The sequence below is a fragment of the Chlorocebus sabaeus genome, chromosome 21, assembly GCF_047675955.1.
Source record: "Chlorocebus sabaeus isolate Y175 chromosome 21, mChlSab1.0.hap1, whole genome shotgun sequence".
In the NCBI taxonomy this organism is placed as follows: domain Eukaryota; kingdom Metazoa; phylum Chordata; class Mammalia; order Primates; family Cercopithecidae; genus Chlorocebus; species Chlorocebus sabaeus.
In genome coordinates, this window is record NC_132924.1 from 57,411,761 (window position 1) to 57,426,746 (window position 14,986).

The following is a 14,986-nucleotide window of genomic DNA, read 5'->3' on the forward strand; positions in this document are numbered from 1 at the left end:
AGAGACGGAGTCTCGCTCTTGTTGCCCAGGCTGGAGTGCAATGGCACAATCTCAGCCCACTGCAACCTCTGCCTCCTGAGGTCAAGCAATTTCTCCTGCCTCAGCCTCCCAAGTAGCTGGGATTACAGGCATGTGCCACCATGCCTGACTAATTTTGTATTTTTAGTAGAGACGGGGTTTCGCCATGTTGGTCAGGCTGGTCTCAAACTCCTGACCTCATGTGATCCACCTCCCTTGGCCTCCCAAAGTGCTGGGATTACAGGCATGATCCTTTTAAAATTATCCTTTTTGATTTTGTCTTGAAGAAAAAATAGGCAAAATAAAGTGGCATTACTAGAGCTTGTATACAAAGGTTTGTGGAAGATGGAATATTTAATTAAAATTACAGTTACCTGTTGAAAGCTTATGCTTAGAAAATTCTATTAGGTTGTAAAATCATGAGGTTTTAATTTTATTTATTATTATTTTTTCTTAAGAAATAGATCAGTAATGCATATTGTCTTCCTTGATAACGCTCTAGTAATTATCTGTTAGGATTAACACCTTGTTGAAATTTGTTGTTGTTGTTGTTGTTGGAGACAGGCTCTCACTCTGTCAGCCAGGCTGAAGTGCAGTGGCACGAACACAGCTCACTACAGCCTTGACCTCCCATCCGGACTCAAGTTGTCCTCTCATCTCAGCCTCCTGAGTAGCTGGAACTACAGGCATGTACAACCACACCCAGCTAATTTTTTTTTTTTTCCAGAGACAGGGTCTCGCAATGTTGCCCAGGCTGATCTCAAACTCCTGGGCTCAAGTGATTCTCCTGTTTTAGCCTCCCAAAGTGCTAGGACTACAGGCATGAGCCACTGTGCCCAGCTCCTTGCTGAAATTCTGTGTGAAAACTTGCCCGGCACAGGAGATGGCCCCACTCTGAGCTGGAAACCAGAGCCAGGTGCTGAAAGTTCTGATCCAGCCTTCCTTTGTTCCCATGTGTTAAGCCTCAGAAGAACAAGAATCTCAGGTTTTCCAGGTGAGACACCCAACTGCTGAGCAGAGCTGAACTCTGCAGGACCCTCCAGGTGAGAATCAGGCCTCCTCTCCATGGCCCACCAGTGTCTCAGGGTGGCTGCAACCAAGATCACTTATTTTTCCACATCGTCAGGATGTTAGGTACAATTAATCAAGCAAAGACCAATTGGGATTATTTACACAGAAACATTTTTCAGTGCTTTTCTGGAACAATGAGTAAATGGAAAGGATTTTGGTTTTGCCCTTTGGAGACCAAAGAGGGGGAAAAGGTGCTGGAGAAATGGATTGAACATGAGGTTTCGGTGAGGACACAAATCCAAACCATGTCAGAATACTGTCTCCAGAATGTTACTAAAAACCCGTATTAAAAAGAATCAGCATAGGCTGGGCACAGTGGCTCACGCCTGTAATCCCAGCACTTTGGGAGGCCAAGGTGGGTGGATCACCTGAGGTCGGGAGTTTGAGACCAGCCTGACCAACACGGAGAAAGCTTGTCTCTACTTAAAATACAAAATTAGTCAGGTGTGGTGGTGCATGCCTGTAAACTCAGCTACTCAGGAGACTGAGACAGGAGAATTGCTTGAACCCGGGAGGCGGAGGTTGCAGTGAGCCAAGATGGCACCATTGCACTCAAGCCTGGGCAACAACAGCGAAATTCCATTTCAAAAAAAAAAAGAAAAAAGAATCAGCACCAGACAAAGTAGAATAAAATGGAGTATGTGTGTAGTGAGAGGCAATAGTTCTAACAGTTAGACATCAAAGCAGGTCAAAAAGTTTCAAATATGGAGTACAAGAGGGAATGAGCTAAAAAAAATAAGAGGTGGTGATTGGAAAGTGAGATCTTAAAATTGTGATTTTGGAGGTGTTGTCATTACCAGTAATGGAAAAGTCTTCAAGTATAACCACAGGAGTAGGTGTCAAAGTGGAGTAGAGACAAGGTCATTGGAAGAGAGATTATGCAACTGAAAAGTTAGGTATGAAAAGGTTACACATGGATGCTAAAATCACCAGGAATTTTGATGGTGTGTTATAAAAGAGAATGACTTTGAGCGAGGAGTTAGAACTTTCTGGAACAGGTGGGAAAATGTCCTGGCATTGGGGGTCAGTAGATAACATGAAAGTTGAAGAGACTATTTAGAGATATAGTGAATATAAGGGATTTTGCTAATGACTGACTATGATTTCCAGGGGACATAAGGAAGGAGTTTGGGGAGTTGGGGGTGAATTGGGAGATGGGGAAAAGTACCCAACCACATGGGGAAGAGAGTCTGGAAGATGAGGGTTGCTGGGGAACCGCAACTTATTTTGGGGACTGAAGAAATCTAGATCAAGGGGTACCACAAATATTGGAAGTGAGACACTAAGCACTGAAGAAGAGAGTGGTCTTGCCAGAAGCACACTCCAGGGCTTGCTAGTCACTCCTGCTGCTGAGGGTGTAGAGGCCACGAGAGGGGCTGTCTTATGTCAAGCAAAACTAACTGGAGATTTCTTTCCAACCTCCTATCCCCATCCTCTTCTTTCAGTTGGTTTCCAGGCTCTGTGGAGGCATAGCAAATAAGGTTTCATTCTCCATAGACACAGAATGACTGCCTGGAGCCAGTATGAAGAATTTCAAGGTCACATATGCAGATTCAGGGGAAAGAGAAAAGGGCACCTTTATGTCAGCATCTGCTTTCCTTGGTTTAAGGTGATCCCTAAAACTCAGATCAATTTCTAATTCTCCATTCTATTTCCCCGCCTTTCCCCATCTCCTAGCCACCTGCATAACTATAAAGCTCTTAGGAATTCTACTTACACCTTACAGCCTCAAACCTTCCCGTAGCTCATTTACTCAGATTGCTACACTCTGGGTTAATGATTCCCAAGTCTCTATCTCCAGGCAAGATCTCATTCCTGAGCAGCAGAAACTTGGCTGCAAATGTTTACTGAGCCTTGAGCACATCAAATGTGCTATGTCCCAGGCCGTACTCACTATTTTGTCCTGTCCCTGCCACCCCAAACTGTTCCTCCCCCCCCCAGTTACTCCTATTCACTCATTTCCTTCCACATTTTTTTTCTTTTTTAAAAAAACTCTAATCCCATAACAGATTACACCCACATTTAAAAAAAAAAAAAAAAAAAAAAGAGTCTCCTTATGTTGCTGATACTGGACTGGAACTTCTGGGCTCAAGTGATCCTCCCACTTCAGTCTGCAGGAAAGTCTCCGCCCACCCCCATTTTATTAGCCATTTCTATCCATTCAACCTTCAAAATTCCTTAAATCTGCTCCTCTCTGCCATCCCCATATCTCTGCCTTGTACACATCTATATATTCTCTTGAATAGACTCCAGCCCACCTTCTCAATATCCCCATACCTATCATAGTGATCTTTGAAAACACAAACATGCCTCCCTTCCTAAAAAGTCGTTAGTGGTTTTACATCACACACAGGATAGAGATCAAAGTTCTGAACCCCTGATACAACATTGCGTGTTTGTCCAACTGCTTAGACTCTGACCGCCACCGAGGCAGGGAATGTCTGCCTCCGTTACCTTTGAATTCCCAGTAACTGCTTGGATACACAGAATATCATCAATATTAAGTGAATTACTGTAAGCAGGCAGAGGAAAAGTATAAAAAGCAACCTAGTTTTAAACTCTCCTTCATGCAAGTTTACATGATGTAATTTTCTACAACTCTCACTACCAGCTCATTCATCTCTGCTCTTACCAAGAATAGCAAAGAAATAGAAATCTGTTTTTATTTGACAATTAACAAAAGACAACCAAATGGTTGTTAAATGAGGCAGTGTATGGAATAAGAAGTGCTCAATAAATTATACCTGTGGTTGTTACTTCAGCAGACCCCTTCATTAAGCCTTTTTCATTAAGGCTTCTAAAAGGAGTAGAACATACGGTTCATTCATGGAGAACTACAAATAATGCTGCTTTGGACAATGGAAAACATGCCTGCATTTCCTAGAAGAGGATATAATATGTCTTTACTTTTTCCATAGAGTTCAGCCCATCCAAAGTCAGCCTCAGATGGAGGTTGGGGAGTTTTTGTATCTTTCTCTCCCTACTCCCCTCTTCTCTCCCAGTGTTTTCTCCCTCTCTGTCTTCTTCCCCAGGGTTCAATGGTTCCTGGAAGAGAGGCAACAAAGCCTATAGCTCTCCAAATAAATAGGCTTGGGTCTCATGGGGACGGGCAAGCCAAAGTTTACAAAGAGCCTTAAATGTTGACTTTCAACATTATCTCAGAATTCATTTATTCATACATCATAAAGATACATTGACACAACTGAAAAAACTCATTCATTTTAAATTTCAGTTCTACGACTGGACCACTCTTCCTATAGTAAACCAGGAATAAGTACTTTTTATGAATTGCATAATTATTCTGTAACTAGCACATTACATTGTGTTTTATCTCTGTTTATGAATTTGACCTCTACAAACAACAAGTTAATATCATTCAACCTATTATTTGAAGATGTTAATTTGTTGAACATAAATATTTAAAAAAATCTTTATGTTTCTGTTATGGCATTTCTTCACTTTTTAATATGCTGGAATTCTCAGAAAATGGCCTGGCTGGAGGGAGGTTTCCTTTACTCTTTGAGAAGCCACGGAGTGAGGCATCTAAAAGGCAAATCTTTCTTTTGCTGATAATAACCATCTTTGATAGCATGCCTTCAGTGGATTTTTGCTCCCTTTTTAAAACAGAGGTAAGGCGAGGAAGGGATAAAAGGAATATGGAGGGTCCAACTCCCCATCACATATTATATAAAATTACAATAATCACGAGTCACCTATTTCACAAATTACTGTGAACATTACAAGTAAGAATACACTGCAAAGAACTTTAAAAGGTTAAAAGTACAATTATGAAAGGCAGTGTGCTCCACGGACCATTTTCAGTTTGTGAACTCTTTGTTTCTGGTCCATGGCTAGTTAATTACAAAAAATTGAAAGTAAGCATTTAGAAACTGTTACAGAAATTTGACAAGTAATTTTATGTCTGTTGAACCAAATAATAAAAGATTTGGGCTTGTATTTTGTATGTCTGGTTTTTTTTTACTTCATCTTCCAGTAAGTCATTTTCATTGTATTTTACGAAGGCCAAGAAAAACCCGTCCTTCACTGCACATAGTTTGAGAAGCATTGATAAAAGCTATTATTTCTGAAATTTTGCTTAAAACCCACTAAATGTCTAATTATAGTCAGAAGTCATTATTTGAGAAAAACTGTTTCATACCAAGTATAAGGAGTTGCCAGCACACAAGCAAGTTCCAGAACAAGTTTGTTTTGTATTGAGTAACTTGGTTATTTGGTAGTCAGAAACCACTTTCCCCAGGAAACAAACATAAACCAGGGGTTATGTTCTTGGTGTAGCCTATACATCCTAGTTATCTCAAAAGACAGCTAAACTATACAATGTATACAATGTAATAACCACTATAACATTCTTACAATGGTTTCTGATTTCCTAATTAGAAAATGTGCCTCATCTCCATCTCCATGTGAGGAATGACAATTCCAGCCCTAGGATGGTGGTGGGACTGGGGGAAAAGATGGATACTACTTCTGCAAAAGTTGTTTCAACAGCAACGTTCAGAAAGAGAAAGAATATGGGGGTAGAAGATTCCTCACCACAGATTATTGGGGGAACTCACTGGTCATGTTAATTAAGTTAAAATAAGGTTTCTGTTTCTCTGATTCTCTGAGGGTGAGCTTTGGTGGACTTGAAAGCCCTGGCTCATTATCGCAAATGCTTCCATGCTAAATCCCAGAGCGTTGTTCCCCCTGACCACACAGCACCAAGATGGCAAATAGGTTTCATCCCGAACTGTAATCTGTTCCCTAGCTCAGAGATTCTTATTTCCCTTTTGTTGTTGTTTTAACAAATTGTGAGGACAAGTCTGGGTGTGATGAGACACTTTGCCAAAATCAATCAGTGACACCTACCATGGGCCCGGGAAGAAAGGAAAGTCAGCACAAAAGCTGGTTTTGGTGGTGGTTGTTGTTGTTGTTGTTGCTATCCTGAGACTATCCTAAAGATGTAGACCTCCAATCCTATAATGTCACCTGAAACCAGTTTGAAGAACATGACTATTAAGAACATGACTTTTTTCTCTTTTTTACAAATTGGGAATAGCAAAACGGAAACAGACATAGAGAACAGGACATACCTGGATATTTTTATTTACCATCTGTGTGGTTTTCGCAGTTTGTGGAACCTGTGGAAAGACACTATAGCCTGGCTCCTGACCCAGAATCCATGAGGCATAGTTGTATGTACTTCCCTTGGGGCCTAAGAGATTAAGAGAGAAGCCCAGGCAATAGTCCAAGGCCCCTCTGCTTTAGGTCTTTCTTCTAAATTCTGATTTCTTTATTTTTGTTACTTTTAATGTTTTTGTAGAGATGGGTTCTCCCTATGTTGCCCACGATGGTCTTGAACTCCCCAACTCAAGTGATCCTCCCACCTGGGCCTTTCAAAGTGCTGAGATTATATGCAAGAGCTACCTTGCCAGGCCTAAATTCTGATTTTGTATCTGAGGCTCTTCTCTTCCTCAATGATTGACAACAAAAACAGTCCTAGGAAGGAGATTCCACCCTTCTCTAAACAGTCATAGCCTTAGCCTATGTCAGAGTTCTTAACCCAGTTGTCCATTGATAATTCAGAGGGATTAATGACCTCAGATAAGAAAAAAAAAAAATCTTGATTTCAAATGGAAGTTAGCATTTTCCTCAACTACAAAACTAGCAGACAAATCTCAGAAGCATTTGCAGTACTTGTGACTGTTACTAATGGAAATGACAATTATTTTCATTATTTCATTACAGTTGTTTTCAGTATCATGAAAGAACATTTGCGCTCATTACTTAAAAGGATGTTGCTAGATCTTGTTATTTACTATGTTAAATAATGTTGCACACATGACATTACCACATTACTATAGCAAAAATTCTGTTTTAGATATTTTAACAATTACATTTCAATTGTTGACCTTTAATTTTGAAGCTAAGGCAAAATTAACGTAAGTAGAGAGTTTATTTGGGCCAAGTTTGAGTACTGCAACCCAGGAGCATAGATTCAAGTTTCCCTAAACATACATGCTGATTAGCAGTAGTTACACATAGATTTTTAAGGGGGAGGAAGAGGCAGTTCCTAAATTCTTTGCGTTAAAATAACATAAGCTGTGGATTGGTTATACTTTATTCTTGGTATCATAAATTTCAGGAATATGAAGCTAATGGGTGGGACAGCTACTTGGGAACAAAACATCTTTAAACAACTGTCCCCAGGCATGGGTGTTGGGGTGTGACCGAAGTCCCATACTCATGTCACTCTGGGCCTGATAAATTTTGCCTGCCTCACAGAGTTCAGACTGCTCTGTTATTTTTTTTTCCTTACAATATAATTGATTTTCTTTGCAATCTATACATTTTATTCACTTAAAAAAAATTATTTTTCTTTTCTTTCTTTTTTTCATGAAACACACAGGAGAAAATCTATGCATTTTATTGCAAGCATTTATAAACATTATTCTGAGAAGTTAACCACAGGCTCACCACTGCCAGAAGGCTCCACGACACAAAAAAGGTAATGCCTCCTGGACTTTCAAAGGACAACTTCTTACTTCTCTTTCTACCATCCAGTGTAATCCAATATCCCTTAGGACTGAAGCAGAGATACACACACATAGAGGAAGAGAGAGTTTTTGTTTGTTTGTTTGTTTGTTTGTTTGTTTTTGGTGAGAGGCAGGTGGGAAATTGGCATCTACTTTTATTTACTGGTTCTTTATAAAACTGATAATTGTTGAAAATTGTCAAGTGTGACCATTTCTGCCTACATATTGTAGGGTGGCAATGAAATACTAAAAAGCATTAAAAACTTATTTCAGATGTACTAATATATTGTAATGGTATCAATCTTGATGGGTAAGTTTCATTTTATACTTTCAAAATTGTATTTTAAATTATTCCTTCATGTTACGGTTGTCAGAGTGAAAAAGGAAAAGAAAAAAACTACACTTCTTCCCATTAAGTTGAGTTTGGATGAAAAAGATGTGTCTAAGTCCTTAAGTCTGTAGTCTAGAAGTATTAATACAGACTGGGCATGGTGGCTCATACCTGTAATTCTAGCACTTTGGGAGGCTGAGGCAGGAGGATGGCTTGAGTCCAGGAGTTTGAGACCAACCTGGGCAACACAGCAAGACTCGGTCTACACACACACACACACACCACACACACACACCTTACACACACTTAGCTAGGTGTAATGGTGCGTGCCTGCGGTACCAGCTACTGAGGAGGCCGAGGCTGGTGGGTCCCTTGAGTCCGGGAGATCTAGACTGCAGTGAGCTGTGCTTATGCCAATGCACTCCAGCCTAAAATACAGCGACACCATGTTAAAAAAAAAAAAAAAAAAAAAAAGTATTACGAGACACAGGATTTTTATTTCTTTGCAACTACATCCTGTTATAAAAAGTAGTGATTCCAAAGTGAAATATTTACAAGACGCATCCCATTACTTTCCCTCCCTTGGCCACCGTCCCCAGCCCCCACAAGCAGCTTTCTCTGTAAGTTTCTCACTGGAACAGCGAGTGAGAAATGTGTTTGAAGACTAGGGAAACGAGAAAGGTATGCGGGCTCCTAGAGGGTTTCGGGTGAGTTGTTTGAAAAAGGAGGTGAAGGAATTCAAAGTTTCACGTCAGGAGCCTAAAGTAAGGCGTGTCAGGGCCATCCCGAAGGTATCTGGGTAAATAAGTTTGTGAGGACAAAGACCAGCGCCAGGCCCAGGGCGGAGCCTCCGCGGCCCCGGCGCAGGGACTCGACCTAGGCGGAGGACTGGGCGGAGCGCGGCCGGCACTGTCTAGCCGGGAAGATGGCACCGCCCACGGAGCTGCCGGCCAGGCCCGAGCAAGGCAGCGCGCCCGGCTTCCGCGCCATGGGGCGGCTGGTGGCTGTGGGCTTGCTGGGGATCGCGCTGGCGCTCCTGGGCGAGAGGCTCCTGGCACTCAGGTAGGTGGGACTCCCGCGCGCCCCTCCTCGCTGGTCCCCAGGCTGGGGGTGGCCGCGTGGTGCGGGGAGGGCGCAGGCTGGGGGAGGGATTCCTGCGGGACCTGCCCTGCGGCCGGGGTTGGAGAATTTTTGATTGCCGTCCCTCCCCCAGCTACTTGAACCCTAGTCACCCCGACTCTCGTCTTCTAGTGAAAAAACTAGCAAAGTTTGGAGTGAATCGTGACACTTTCTTGAAAGTTTATAAGCCCTTGCTGCTAATAAAGTTCTCTTCTGCTTAGGCTGACAAGAGAATGCTTTACAATTACTCAAGGGCCAAACCTGAAAACAAAACGACTACTCATGCATTGAAACTTTAATTATGAAGATTTATTTCAGGTCATTGGTGCTGCTTCTCCTTGTTGCCCAAACGAGCCCCGTCTTTAATAAAGTTGTTCTCCACCCATTTCTGCATAGTTTGAGAAACACTTCAGCTGTAGATCAAAGACACTTGAAATATTCAGCTACTGTTCTTACTTTTATTTATTCACAAGGGGAGCCTGAAGCCAGAATGCCAGACAGTGCAGACACTATTCCATCTCGCATTTTAGTTTTAATGAAAAATCTCTGGTAGGTAGACATCACAGTTTATAAATTGCCAACTCAAAGTTTATTTTTTATTTGTTTTATTTTATTTTTTGTACAGATGGGGTCTTGCTATATTGCCCAGGCTGGTCCCTAACTCTTGAGCTCAAGCAATCCTCTGGCCTAGGCCTCCTACAGTGCTGAGATTACAGGTGTGAGCTGTCCTGCCCTGCCTCAACTAAAATTTTATAGGCCTCATGCAAAAGAGTTCCAGAAATAGTGAGCGCCTGGTATGTGTGATATTCTCTCTTAGGCTCCTGTAGTAGACTACGACCCTTATGGAGTTTAATACAGGGGAAGAGAGAAATAAAATACAGTAAATGTATAAATTAGGATGTCCTAAGGACAGGCACAAACGAACCCCTTAGGCTTAAAGAGGAAAGATTACATCCCCTGAAGGTGGAGTTCCAGGAGGAAGAGACATTCGACCTGACCGTGAAGGGTGGGTACAACACATACAGGCATGAAGGGGCCCATGCCAAATGCATAGTGCAGCAGGAGCAAAGGGACTAAGGTGGGAAGTTGGAAGACTAGCAAATGGGCCAGTTTGAAGGGAGCATAAAGTCAGGAGATGAGAATAGTAGGGTGGTGGGAAGGATAGGTTTTGAGGCCATTAAATATAAGTTGAAAAATGGGGCCCCACTTTGATAGGCCCAATAGTCCTTCAAAAGGGAAATATTGGTGGGTTTTGCTTTTCAACAAGAACTTAATAGAACTAGTTGTGTTTTATAGAGATAAGCCTGGAAGGGGGGATTGGAATAGAGCAATGGTTCTCTGTACATTAGAATCTCTTGGAGGGCCGGTGTCTGGGTGGCACCACCAAAGATTCTGATTCAGCTGATCTGGATCAGAATCTACAGCCACACGTGTAATCCCAGCACTGTTAGAGGCCTAAGCTGGAGGACTGCTTGAGCCCAGGAGTTAGCGACAGGCCTGGGCAGCATAGCAAGATCCCATCTCTACAAAATAAATAAATAAATAAACAAAATTTGAGTTGGTAATTTATAAACTGTGGTGTCTACCTACCAGAGATTTTTCATTATAACTAAAATGTGATATGGAATAATGTACTGTTTGGCAAGGTGGCTTCAGGGTTCACAGGTAAATAAGGAAGTACATAATGTAAGAACAGTGGCTGACAGTAGCAGTGGTATTTTTTATTTTTAAAAACACTCCTAATAATTCTAATGAGCAGTCAAGGTTGAGAACTACTAGAATAGAGAGCGGACATGGGGAAGCTGGTTAAGGTATTGCAGTAGGTCAGAGACGATAACAGGGACCCAAATTCTGGAACCCCAGGGATGAGGGAGAAGTCAAAAGTACTACCAGAGTTTGTGCCACAGCTCTACTGTCCCATGGTTGTAGTTTCATCTACTGATAAAGCAATGCAAAGAGGAAGAGTGTGGTGGCTGAGATGGCAGTGAGAGTTGAGGAAAGAATGCTCATGGGTAGGAAATGGACATGTTGACCTTACTTTTCATGTTAGGTAGTGCCCATTGTGCTCTACAGAACATTCATGAGTTGGATGACTTTGTATATGATCTGTCCTGCTCTCCGTTTGAAAGACAAGACCACCAAAATTTACAAGCTTATTATGTTGTCACTAATGTGTAAGCCACCAGTTTTTCTGCAAGTTGGAAGTTTCCTCAACAGTCAAATTTTTCCCCTTCTCACTAATCTTAAGGTTTTAAAGTTATAGCTGCGAATCTAAAAAAAAAAAAAATGAAAAAGTAAGTAAAACTTATTGACAGATGCACCGGATAGTTTATTTACAGGTTTTTGTTTGGTTGGTTTTTGTTTTTCTTTGTTTTTTATTTTGAGACAAGGCCTTGCTCTGCTGCCCAAGCCAGAGTACAGTGGTACATCAAAGCTTACTACAGCCTCAAACTCCTAGGCACTAGCAGTCCTCCCTCCTTAGCCTCCTGAGTAGCTGGGACTACAGATGCGTGCTACCATGCCCAGCTATTACTTTTATTTCTTGCAGAGACAGGGTCTCACTTTGTTGCCCAGGCTAATCTCAAACTCCTGGCCTCAAGTGATGCTCCCGCCTCGGCCTCCCAAAGTGATAGGATTATATGCATCAGCCACCACCCTCGGCCTACTTTACAATTTGATGCAACTTTTCTTTATGTGACTGTGATATACTTTATTGGGCAGTGACTTTATAAAGTGGTAACTTTATTGGATATGTGAAGCCCCAAATGGGCTGACGTGAGAATGTTGGGTGGCTGGATTTAGCAAAGAAAAATGTGGGTTACCCAGTTAACTTTGAATTTCAGATAGATTTTTTTTAAGTATAAGTATGAAATACTTACCATACTTTTAGCATAAGCGTGGAATTTGGGACATAATTATACTGAAATATCATTCATTGTTTATCTCAAATTAAAATTTAACTGGGTACCCTGTATTTTGTCATATAGTAGAGTGCCTTCTGTTTACAGAATTTGGTGACCTTTAGAGTCTGTTTTAAAAAGGAGCATGTTCAGCCGGACACAGTGGCTCATGCCTGTAATCCCACACTTTGGGAGGCTGAGGCGGGCAGATCACTAGAGGTCAGGAGTTCAAAACCAGCCTGGCCAACATGGTGAAACCTGCCTCTAATAAAAATACAAAAATTAGCCAGGTGTGGTGGTGCATGCCTGTAATCCCAGCTACTTGGGAGGCTGAGTCAGGAGAATTGCTTGAACCCCAGAGGTAGAGGTTGCAGTGAGCCAAGATTGAGCTACTGCACTCCAGCCTGGACAACAGAGCAAGACTTCCTCAAAAAAAAAAAAAGAAAAAAAAAAAGCAAGTTCCCACTTCCTCATAAGGAAAGGCTCTTCAGAGGAAGTTGAAGAGACAGAGGCTTTATGTTTGATTTTTTTGCTTTAATCTGATAACTACTGTTTGATTATTCAATATTTAGAGATGGTGCTTTGGCAATTTCTGTCCCCAGACAGACAGTTATTTCTCTCCCCAGGTTGCCCACTTCAATTTTTAGTATAAGGATGTCCTAGAGGGATAAATGTCATCAAAGCTGTCTTTCTTCTTCTAAACTGTAACTGGGATTCCACACCCTCCTTTTCCACCTCTCCCTAGTTAAGCAATAAAGGAGAAAATAACAGTATACAAATATTCCCAGGCCAGTTCCTGGTGTCAAGGTACGTAGCTGTGGATGAATCATGAGGCTTGAGTGCATCAGAGACCTAAGCGTGGGCAGGAACACCCAGAGTACCCATGTGAATGTTCTACTTGCTGCCTGGAACCTTTAATGACAATTCCCACAAGAAGCTATGTGGTCTGTTTCTACTTCTGAAGCGGCAGTCTTTTTTTTTTTTTTTCTTTTAAACCACCATCCTTTAAATCATTTATTAGGTGACTCTTGTGTGCTGGTCAGTGTGTCAAAAGTGTAAACACTTTATTTTTTTTTTAATCTATCTTTAAAATTTCTTTTTTTTTTTTTTTTCTTCAAGGCAGGATCTTGCTCGCTCTCCCAGGCTGGAATGCAGCAGCACAATCATAGCTCATTGTAACCTGGAACACCTGGGCTCAAGTGATCCTCCCACCTCAGCCTCCTAAGCAGTGAGGACTATAGGCATGCACCACCACACCTGGCTATTTTAAAAAACACGGCTGGGCACGGTGGCTCATTACCGTAATCCCAGCACTTTGGGAGGCTGAGGTGGGCGGATCACCTGAGGTTGGGAGTTCAAGACCAGCCTGACCAACATAGTGAAACCCCATCTCTACTAAAAATACAAAATTAGCTGGGCATGGTGGCACATGCCTGTAATCCCAGCGTCTCAGGAGGCTGAGGCGGGAAAATTGCTTGAACCCGGGAGGTGGAAGTTGCAGTGAGCCATTGCACTCCAGCCTGGCGACAGAGCGAGACTCTGTCTCAAAAAAAAAAAAAAAAAAAATACATTTTTTTTGTAGAGATGGGGTTCTTGCTGAGTTGCCCAGGCTGATCTCAAACTTCTAGCCGCAAGTGATCCTCCCGCCTCAACTTCCCAAAGCACTGGGATTATGGGTGTGAGCTACTGAGCCCTGCCAAATTTCTTTATATTAAACCAAAATATACATTTACTCACATTTGGACAGAAAGCTCTTTTACTTTTATGCTTTCATCCAGTCTTCATAGATATCTTCCCCTCTACATTATGACTGTAAATACTGAGGTTAGAGAGGTTAACTAGTTAGTTCAACAGAATAATATAATTATTCAATAATATAATTAATGAATAATTAGTGCTGAACCTGTCCCCTCAGCCAGGTCTCCTGTTTCCGAATAAGTTGGCCGCAGCTCCCCACAGTCTTCTAGCTTCTCTGCCAGTGGAGCAAATTTTCCCTAGGTTTATAGGCCTAAGCGCAAATTCCTAGTAACTTAGTGCAAGTATTGCCAGAGTCCAAGGGGTGAATTCCAAAGGGTTTTTACAAGGCTATACATAAAAGATAAAGCCCTGGCTTCTATATCACTTGCACATAGGAGATAAAGCCCCAGCAGTTGTGTGTAAATTCAAAACCAGAGAAGTATGGCACAAAGAAACTCCTGGTAGTAACACTGTGTTCCCACTTTGCTCAGGGGCATATTGGCACCGTAGCATGGTGCACCCTTACTGCTACCTGCCGTGAGACCAGATAATAGCTAGCAGCCCCTGGTCTCATTCTCCTCTGGAAGGGTACTGCTGTTTCCTGAATGAAAGACTGAGATTGATTTCATGCTAATGACTGTTAGTTAAGAGTTCATGCTTTGTGAACAGGTAGCCTGAGTTCATTCATAGCTCTACTGTTTAATGATTTCACTTTTCTGTGCCCCGGTGTTCTAATCTGTAGGATGAGGAACTACCTGCTCCACAGTGGGACTATGAGAATGCTTAAAACAATGCCAGGCACACAGTCAGCTCAATAAATGTCATCTATGAAGACAATGAAATTCAAGCAAAATTCCTTAAACCTTTGTGCCATACATCCTTTTGGCAGTCTGGTGAAGCCTTCATTCCTTCTCAGCATCATGTTTTTAAATGAGTAAAATAAAATATGTAGGATTACAAAGGAAACCAATTATACTTAAATACTGCTACCAAACTATTTTAAAATCTATGATATAATATGCTTTTTAAATTAAACCCTTAAATGGATCTAGAGGTAGGTAAATGTCTAACAGATATTTTGAAGTAGCTATGAATGTAAATAGCACTTTGAGCTATCTACAACTGAAATGCGATAGAAAAGTATCTGTAATTTCTATTAGTGACAGAGTCACAAATACTACTAATAGTATTGTGGTTTGTTGTGTACACTCATCATCAAAGGAAATACTCAATTTGAATTAGAGGTTTAAATAAAGATGTATTTTTCCCCCATC

At 41.6% G+C, this 14,986-nt stretch overlaps 1 protein-coding gene across 1 annotated transcript in view; it reads left to right on the forward strand.

The window, feature by feature from the left end:
- The first annotated feature begins 8,776 nt into the window (after positions 1-8,776).
- The window catches only part of PON2 (paraoxonase 2), a 29,604-nt gene continuing 23,394 nt past the window's right edge, over positions 8,777-14,986 (forward strand). The window contains exon 1 of the mRNA XM_007982113.3: positions 8,777-9,018. Coding sequence (XP_007980304.1) covers positions 8,882-9,018 — 137 coding nt within the window. The 5' untranslated portion in view covers positions 8,777-8,881. The remainder of the gene's footprint in view (positions 9,019-14,986) is intronic.